Source organism: Eucyclogobius newberryi, unplaced genomic scaffold, assembly GCF_026437365.1.
Source record: "Eucyclogobius newberryi isolate DKJ021-1_F unplaced genomic scaffold, fEucNew1.0.hap1 SCAF_3, whole genome shotgun sequence".
Classification (NCBI taxonomy): Eukaryota; Metazoa; Chordata; class Actinopteri; order Gobiiformes; family Gobiidae; genus Eucyclogobius; species Eucyclogobius newberryi.
This window is the reverse complement of record NW_027315945.1, coordinates 38,498,346-38,508,198: the sequence shown is the minus strand read 5'-3', so window position 1 is coordinate 38,508,198 and position 9,853 is coordinate 38,498,346. Positions and strand designations below refer to the sequence as shown.

At 46.4% G+C, this 9,853-nt stretch overlaps 1 protein-coding gene across 1 annotated transcript; it reads right to left on the bottom strand.

The window, feature by feature from the left end:
* Window positions 1–2,080: 2,080 nt before the first annotated feature.
* On the bottom strand, window positions 2,081–5,280 carry LOC140374599 (glycerol-3-phosphate dehydrogenase 1-like protein). The gene is made up of 3 exons (XM_072461530.1): window positions 4,994–5,280; window positions 3,697–3,793; window positions 2,081–2,176 (listed from the first exon to the last, which is right to left on the bottom strand). The coding sequence occupies exons 1-3, from the start codon at window positions 5,278–5,280 to the stop codon at window positions 2,081–2,083; spliced, it is 480 nt and encodes a 159-aa protein (XP_072317631.1).
* Between the last annotated feature and the right edge of the window lie 4,573 nt (window positions 5,281–9,853).

Sequence of the window (9,853 nt, the reverse complement as noted above, 5' to 3'; positions counted from 1 at the left end):
CTCGTACAAATAATGCCAAAAAGTCACATCTCAGAAAAACTATTTCAGGCGTCAGACCAAATAACTTAAGGAAAATAATACTCACAAATGACACAAATATCCAAATGAATAAACACGTAAAATGTGGACTGCTAAACATTAGAGCAATTTCCTCCAAATCGCTCTTAGTTAATGAATTAATTAGCGACTATAACATAGATCTTCTAGCTCTAACTGAAACGTGGCTTCAACAAGACGACTACGTCAGACTAAATGAGTCCACCCCACCCACCCATGTTAACCCCACCCACCCATGTTAACCCCACCCACCCATATTCACCCTATCCACCCATATTAACTTTCAGACCGCCAGGAGCACAGGCCGCTCCATGTTGACTCCATGTTGCTCCATGTTGGCTCCATGTTGGCTCCATGTTGGCTCCATGTTGACTCCATGTTGGCTACATGTTGGCTCCATGTTGCTCCATGTTGGCTACATGTTGGCTCCATGTTGGCTACATGTTGGCTCCATGTTGGCTACATGTTGGCTCCATGTTGCTCCATGTTGGCTCCATGTTGGCTCCATGTTGGCTACATGTTGGCTCCATGTTGGCTACATGTTGGCTACATGTTGGCTCCATGTTGGCTACATGTTGGCTCACATGTGTTCCGGGTGGCTCTGCAAACAAGTGATGTCTTCGACCGGCTTCCCCTCGAAAACACATCTGGTACACGGCGGTGAACAGCGGAAACCTGCAAAGCATCATGGGAAGAGATACTTAACGAGCGGCACATTTTGTAATTAAACTAATCAGGTCTGTGTGGGATACGTAATTATCATTATTATTATTATCATTTTTAAACGTCTCATCAGAGGATCACTTCTCTGTGACAATTTAGCGTTAAGTCCTGGTTCACAACTGGTTTAGACCTGGTTTAGTCCTAGTTTAGTCTAGGGTTAGTCTTGGTGTAATCTGATTATTAGTGGTTTAGATTTTTTTTAGGCTTGTTTAGGTCTAAGTCTAGTCCTGGTTTAGACCTGGTTTAGACCTAGTTTAAACTTGGTTTTGTCCCTTTTTAGTCCTCGTCGTCGTGTGTATTAAACCGTGGTGCATTCGCGAACTTGTCGACGAGATTCTTCTGTTTGAGGAGTTGATAAACCTCGTCTGAAGTGGCCGGTCCCTGAAGCTTCTGTCCGTTCAACATCTCCTTCTCCAGCTCCTCCATGCTCTGCCAAAGCAGACCCACATTTGACAAGCCAAAAACTAGGACTAAACCAAGACTAAACCAGGGTTAAACCAGGACTAAACCAGGACTAAACCAGGACTAAACCAGGGCTAAACCAGGACTAAACCAGGACTAAACCAGGTCTAAACCAGGACTAACCCAGGACTAAACCAGGTCTAAACCAGGACTAACCCAGGACTAAACCAGGTTTAAACCAGGACTAAACCAGGTTTAAACCAGGACTAAACCAAGACAAAACCAGGTCTAAACCAGGACTAAACCAGGACTAAAGCAGGACTAAACCAGGTCTAAACCAGGACTAACCCAGGACTAAACCAGGTCTAAACCAGGACTAAACCAGGTTTAAACCAGGACTAAACCAAGACAAAACCAGGTCTAAACCAGGACTAAACCAGGACTAAAGCAGGTCTAAACCAGGTCTAAACCAGGACTAAATCAGGTCAAAACACAGACTTAACTCGGGTTAAACCAAGACTAAAATTAGACAAAACCAGGTCCAAACCAGGACAGAACCATGTTATTTCTTCTGATTCACCGTCACTTTTTCCCTGCTCTGGCTCAGTCGCTGTGGAGAGATCGTAAACCCGACGCAGCTGGAACCCAAAACGACACAAAATAAGATCAACTTGTCCACATAACCCCGGAGTTCCCCCTTTAGTGGCTGATCCCAGCACTTTTAGATAACGGGAGATTTTGGCCGTCCAAGTCCTAAGTCCATTAGCGCGAGTAAAGATGATCCTTTTGTTGTGGTTGATCCGTCGGAGCGGCAGCAGCTGTGGCCTAAATCCTCCCGTGGACGCTCAGACCAGAGGCTGAGCTGCCCCGGGTTCATCCCAGAGCCGAGCGCGCACGGTTACGGGTAACTCGGTGTCATGTGTCGGGCCGTCCAACCAAAATCACCCTTTGAACCATCACAATTGGTATATTTGGAGGTGACGTTCACTGCAGACTGCAAACGATCCTGCTTATTCTTTACTGCGACTTCTTTTTAAGGGTTTTATAGCTCAAAGACTCCAGTCAAACCATTTTAAACACACAATTAGCCAAATAAAGGTTGAAATATCGTGACTGAAGCCGTTCTAAATAGAGAATATTTGTGAATAAAGTGGTATTGTTGATGGAAATCAGAAATGATGCATTATTTTTTGACATTTTTGTGTAATAACGTTGCCGTACTTGTTATAAAAGGTCTTTTGACAAGTGTTTTAGAGTCTTTATAGTCAAATATGATCAAATATGTATCCTTTACAGTATAGACTACAAAGATGCACTTTTCGGTACATAAACTATGTCTCCTTTAACAGATTCAGCAGCGAAATATCCAAAAATCACACCAATCATTAATAATTACACAAGAATTGAATTGTTTCAAAACATCTTTGAAAGAGGTTTATTCATATATTATATTTGGGAATATGGACGCACAATTGTCTCAAATTTAAAATCGATGTCACAAAAAAGTAAAGATATTTTTTCCCCCTTTTTAATGTCGACACAAATCTCGCTTTTCTTTCAGTGCAGTAGAAAAAAAGGACTTTAAGCAGCGCCGTCGTGACATCACTAATACCCTAAAGTTTCTCACCGCAATATGATTTACTGTTTAAGAACCTGTGGCAAATATTTATCACAGTTTTATTTCCGTTGAGTTGCAGTTTGTGAAGAAATGTTGAAAAATAGAAAGTTTAAAATGACAGGAAGTGGAGCTCAAACTGAATCCCTCTGTGATGTCATCAGTGTGCGACACAGACGGTTTACACTGACACACTTGTTTAAGGCAAGGCAAGTTTATTTGTAGAGCACATTTCTTACACAAGGCAATTCAAAGTGCTTCACAGCAGGAAAAATGCATTCAAATCACAAAGAAATTACAGAAACAGAAATACGATAAAATAACTAAATAAAAAAATAAAAAATAGAGGATTTCTCTAAAGAAAGACCTTTTAATTTGAATAAATTTAAAAGGTGCTATTTTTAAGCTAAAATTTAAAGGTGCAGGGTACCACCTATAATAGTCCCAGATACATATTTTAGTATTTAAAATGTCAACAAAACAAAACAATAAATAATAATAATAAATAAAATAAAAAAGGGTAATGTGTAAATAATTTAAGACATAAACGAAAGAAAAATCCTTTCAGTCATAAAACCAACAAACCAACAAAACCAACCCGTCGTTGGAGTAAACAAAGGTGTTTTATGGCGTTATTGTGATCAGATCAGAACTGTTGTGTCATTTATGTGGAGTTCGGCACTTTGTTCTCAGTCTGGTTGCTATGGTAACAGCTGTGGAATCACCTCTACCTGTGTCATTTTTGTGCTCACGTCCAACCAGGAAGTGCAATTATAAACTTTACACAAACGGTCAAACTGGGACAAACGGGCAAAATGTTTCGTCCAAACTGAGGCCCGTTCCGAGCCCAGCCACCGGGGGAGCCGGTCAGCTTGATGAGTGAGATTCCCCGGGCCGACCATCTCCTCGCAGAGCTTGTGGATGAACCGATGCGGCGCCACCAACAGCAGCAGGTCCGCGTCCATCGAGACCGCCGCGGATGTCACGGAAACGACGGGCCGCCATGAGTCGTGGCCGTCGACTCTTTAACTGTGAAGATCAGGGGGGTGTAGCTTAAAGTGCCTCTGGAAACACAGTTAAGATCATCATTTTTCACATTTTGTTAAAGTTTTTTTTACAGATTTGATCGAGGTTTGGCCATTTATTTTAGGTTTGAAAATGTACTTCCTGGTTGTAAATTGTGGCATCACACAACCAGGACTAAACCAGGACTGAACCAGGAATAAACCAGGACTGAACCAGGAATAAACCAGGACTAAACCAGGACTGAACCAGGAATAAACCAGGACTAAACCAGGACTGAACCAGGAATAAACCAGGACTGAACCAGGAATAAACCAGGACTGAACCAGGAATAAACCAGGACTAAACCAGGACTGAACCAGGAATAAACCAGGACTGAACCAGGAATAAACCAGGACTAAACCAGGACTGAACCAGGAATAAACCAGGACTAAACCAGGACTGAACCAGGAATAAACCAGGACTGAACCAGGAATAAACCAGGACTAAACCAGGACTGAACCAGGAATAAACCAGGACTAAACCAGGACTGAACCAGGAATAAACCAGGACTGAACCAGGAATAAACCAGGACTAAACCAGGACTGAACCAGGACTGAAGCAGGACTGAACCAGGAATAAACCAGGAATAAACCAGGACTAAACCAGGACTAAACCAGGACTAAACCAGGACTGAACCAGGACTAAACCGGGACTGAACCAGGACTAAACCAGGACTAAACCAGGACTGAACCAGGAATAAACCAGGACTAAACCAGGACTGAACCAGGACTAAACCGGGACTAAACCGGGACTAAACCAAGACTAAAGCAAGACTAAACCAGGACTGAACACAGGCTTGACTAGAGTTTAAAACAAGACAAAAGGGAGGCTAAAACAGGATTAAACCAAGGACCAACCAGGGTCCGAATCAGGACTAAACCTAAACTAAACGTCAAACCACTAAACCAGGGCTAAACTAGGACTAAATCAAGACTAAACCAGGACTAAACCAGGACCAAATCAGGATATTTCTCTTGAACCAACGAACAATAAACCAACGAACGAACGAACGAAGAACAAATGAACCAACGATGAACCAACAATGAAAAAATGAAGCGAACGATGAACGAACGATGAGCAAACAATGAGTCGATTCCCCGCCTCCCCGTGCCGCGCCGCTCTTTCGTCTTTCTCACCACGTTGTCGTGCAGCTCGTTGTCGGGCAGGTACTTGACGTTCTCGTGCTCCGCGTTGATGATGTCGGTGAGTTTTTGGCCGCCGATCGTCTCCTCGAACACCCACATGTTGACGGTGGGGGCGAATCCCCGCAGCGACCGCACGTTGTCGCCGACGATCCTAATGATGGCCGAGCCCCTGAGCGCGAGCGAGAAAGACACGTTTGTGCGACAGGGGGGGAAAACGTCCGTTACATTGAACCGTTTGAGTATCAGCTCGTTTTGCACCGCTCCTTCAGACATAGCGATTTTTTTCCTGTGTCCGGCCCCCACCAGATTTTGTGACTTTTTTTAAAAGTTTGATCAGTCCAAATACTAACTTCAAATACCTTACATCAAGACATTCACTCGAATACTTGTATCTCCAAATGTTGTTTTACTCTTACTCAAGTCATTTCTTGGACAGCTACTTTGCACGTTTACTTGAGTAACATTATTTTGAAGTAACTCGAGCACATTATTTTGACTCGTGTCTTTTTAACGGTCAAAATTTGACTGTTTTTGCGTAAAATGGCAATGATAAAAAGTCCATATTTTAAAATTGCAAGCCATACATTCCCATAGAGGCGCACAGCAGACAGAGAAATGTCTTCACGTCTTCTCCGCGGGACCGCGCACTGGACGGAGCGGCTCCGTCACAACAATGCTTTCCAAAATAAATGACTCCTGCAGGAATTTGGCGAAAAAATGCTTCACGCGCTCTTATCTTTTGACTTAATACCGCTTTTTATATTTCATTTAGTGCTATTTTGCGCTGTCGGCGGTACTTTTATAATAATTTATTTTATTTATATTATAGAAATCAATCATCATCATCCCGGTGCCGTGTCCCCGGTGCCGTACACCGTGTCCCCGGTGCCGTACACCGTGTCCCCGGTGCCGTGTCCCCGGTGCCGTGTCCCCGGTACCGGAGGACGCGCTCTGATATCGTCATACACCGCCGCTGGCACACAGAGCCCCGGGAGCGAATATTTTTTTCGTAGGAACCTTCTGACACTCAGCCAATCAGAAGGCGAACAGCTTCTGGGTGGGCGTTGATCTAAAACCTGGTCTCGCCCCCAGGAGGTCGCAGCGCCACAGAACCAGAACTAACGCGTAAATTAACTAAATAGAGAATGACAATGGACATGTTAGAAGCTTTTTTCATTGCATTGCAGTTTGTACCACTTCACACCTAGTAAAGTCTGCTCAAAGATAGTGTTTGACCATAAAATAAATAACCCTAAACCTCTAACCCTAACCCTAAACCTAACCTTGAACCTAACCCTAAACCTAACCCTAAACTTAACCCCTAAACCTAACCCTAACCCTCAACCTAAACTTAACCTCTAACCCTAACCCTAACCCTAACCCTAAACTTAACCTCTAACCTCTAACCCTAACCCTAAACTTAACCTCTAACCCTAACCCTAACCCTCAACCTAAACTTAACCTCTAACCCTAACCCTAAACTTAACCTCTAACCCTAACCCTAACCCTAACCCTAAACTTAACCTCTAACCCTAAATCTAAACTTAACCTCTAACCCTAACCCTAAACTTAACCCCTAAACCTAACCCTCAACCTAAACTTAACCTCTAACCCTAAACCTAAACCTTAACCCACTAACCGCTAACCCTTAACCCTCTAACTCTAAAACTGACCTCTAACGGTTAGAGGTTAGTTTTAGGGTTAGCGGTTGGGCCACATTGGGTTCTAAAATTTGACCGGGGGGCCGGGCCAGGAAAATATGGTGTGTTTGTGTGAACTAATTACAATAAATTACACGCAAGATTTGACCTGTAACTTGTAACAAAGCAACAAATGCAAGGCTCAATGTACAAATAGTCCTGCTTTAGACCCGCTTTAGAACAAATCACAGCTGTCTCTAGAGTCCCCTCTGTCCCCTCTGTCCTTGAAGACTCTGTGTGGCTGATTGACCTGTGTCTTCACATCAGGATCATCTGCTCCTGAGCTCGTACTCATCGAGTGAGTGTTACTGTGACATGAGATATTTACACAGAAATATGCTCCAGATAATGATGCACATGTGTCTTTGACTCGTGAGTCAGGTCTGGACAAGAAAGTTTCATTTACACAATAGTGACACACCAGTCTTCTGAATGCGCCCGCGGTCCTCTGTGCTGCGGGACTAATAAGACTCATATGATTCTGATTGTAATAAAACACACAGCGTTTTGAAACTAAAACTAAAGAGAACACGACGTGTCCCCTGGACAGTGCTTCTACTGTCCACAAGAGTCTTCTACAGTGTGTCAAACTCTGGCGCTTCCTGCTTGATTGCCCCCGGTGGCCGTCCTAACCCCAACCCCTAACCCCACAACCCTAACCCCTAAACCTAACCCTAACCCTAACCCCTAACCCCACAACCCTAACCCCTAAACCTAACCCTAACCCTAACCCCACAACCCTAACCCTAACCCTAACCCCACAACCCTAACCCTAACCTCTAACCCTAACCCCTAACCCCTAAACATAACCCTAACCCCTAAACCTAACCCTAACCCCAACCTAACCAATAACCCTAACCCCTAAACCTAACCCCTAACACTAACCCTAACCTCTAACCCTAACCCCTAAACCTAACCCTAACCCCAACCTAACCAATAACCCTAACCCCTAAACCTAACCCTAACCCCTAACCCTAACCCTAACCTCTAACCCTAACCCCTAACCCCAACCTAACCCCTAAACCTACCCCTAACCCTAAACCTAACCTCTAACCCTAACCCCTAACCCCAACCCCTAACCCTAACCCTTAACCTAACCCCAACCTAACCCATAACCCCAACCCCTAACCCCAACCTCTAACCCTAACCCTAACCCCAACCCCTAACCCTAACCCCAACCTAACCCATAACCCTAACCCCTAAACCTAACCCTAACCCCAACCCCTAACCCTAAACCTAACCTCTAACCCTAACCCCTAACCCCTAACCCTAACCCCAACCCCTAACCCTAAACCTAACCCCTAACCCTAACCCCTAACCCTAACCCTAAACCTAACCTCTAACCCTAACCCCTAACCCTAACCCCAACCCCTAACCCCAACCCCTAACCCTAACCCCAACCTAACCTCTAACCCTAACCCCTAAACCTAACCCTAACCCTAACCCTAACCCTAACCCCAACCCCTAACCCTAACCCCAACCTAACCCATAACCCTAACCCCTAAACCTAACCCTAACCCTAACCTCTAACCTCTAACCCTAACCCCTAAACCTAACCCTAACCCTAACCCTAACCTCTAACCCTAACCCCTAAACCTAAACCTAACCCTAACCCTAACCCTAACCCCTAAACCTAACCCTAACCTCTAACCCTAACCCCTAACCTCTAACCCTAACCCCTAAACCTAACCCTAACCCTAACCCTAACCTCTAACCCTAACCCCTAAACCTAACCCTAACCCCTAAACCTAACCCTAACCTCTAACCCTAACCCCTAAACCTAACCCTAACCTCTAACCCTAACCCCTAAACCTAACCCTAACCCCTAAACCTTACCCCTAAACTAACTTCAAATGGTTAAATTTGGCCCACAAAGGTGTCCTAAGATTTGGAGTCGTCTTATGTCTCCACCAACACGGAAACGACCAAACATGTGCTCATGCAGCGCAACAAATAAAGACAAATTAACTTTGCTAAGCCTCTCCTTGAACCGACACCTTAACGTGGTGGAGGGGTTTGAGTGCCCGAATGATCCCGGGAGCTATGTTGTCGGGGGCTTCATGCCCCTGGTAGGGTCTCCCAAGGCAAACAGGTCCTAGGTGACGGGTCAGACAAAGATCGGTTCAGAAGCCTCTTATGACGACGACACGAACAAGGCCGTTTACGTCGCCCGGATCGGCGTCACCGGGGCCCCATCCTGGAGCCAGGCCTGGGATGGGTGCTCCATGGCGAGCGCCTGGTGGCCGGGTCTTACCCCACGGGGCCCGGCCGGGCACAGCCCGAAAGAGCGACGTAGGGCCGCCCTCCCGTGGGCCCACCACCCGCAGGAGGATCCATAAGGGGCCGGTGCAGAGAGATCTGGGCGGCAGTCGACGGCAGGGGCCTCGGCGACCAGATCTCCAGACACAGAGACTAACTCTGGGGACATGGAATGTCACCTCGCTGGGGGGGAAAGAGCCTGAGCTTGTGCGGGAGGTTGAGCAATACCGACTAGATATAGTCGGCCTCACCTCCACGCACAGTTTGGGCTCTGGAACCCATCTCCTCGAGATGGGCTGGACGCTCCACTTCTCTGGTGTTGCCCGCGGGGAGAGGCGGCGGGCTGGTGTGGGCTTGCTGATAGCCCCTCAGCTCAGCCGCCACGTGTTGGAGTTTACCCCGGTGAACGAGAGGGTCGCGTCCCTCCGCCTTCGGGTGGGGGACAGGTCTCTCACTGTTGTGGCGGCCTACGGGCCGAACAGCAGTGCAGAGTACCCGGCCTTCTTGGAGTCCTTGGGAGGGGTACTGGACAGTGCACCGACCGGGGACTCCATTGTTCTACTGGGGGACTTCAACGCCCACGTGGGCAATGACAGTGACACCTGGAGAGGGGTGATCGGGAAGAACGGCTTCCCCGATCAGAACCTGAGCGGTGTTCAGTTATTGGACTTCTGTGCTAGCCACGGATTGTCCATAACGAACACCATGTTCAAGCACAAGGGTGTTGATCAGTGCACATGGCACCAGGACACCCTAGGCCGGAGGTCAATGATCGACTTTGTTGTCGTGTCATCAGACCTCCGGCCGCGTGTCTTGGACACTCGGGTGAAGAGAGGGGCAGAGTTGTCAACCGATCACCACCTGGTGGTGAGTTGGATCCGCTGGCG

What these genes read in the sequence shown, in the direction of transcription:
- LOC140374599 (XM_072461530.1), bottom strand. Translation starts at nt 5,280, where the DNA reads ATGTCTGAAGGAGCGGTGCAAAACGAGCTGATACTCAAACGGTTCAAT. An exon ending in CTGCACGACAACGTGGTGAG is followed by an intron (nt 3,794 to 4,993) that starts AAAGACGAAAGA and finishes CTCATGGCGGCC; the next exon opens with CGTCGTTTCCGTGACATCCG. An exon ending in ACAAGCTCTGCGAGGAGATG is followed by an intron (nt 2,177 to 3,696) that starts GTCGGCCCGGGG and finishes GATCGTTTGCAG; the next exon opens with TCTGCAGTGAACGTCACCTC.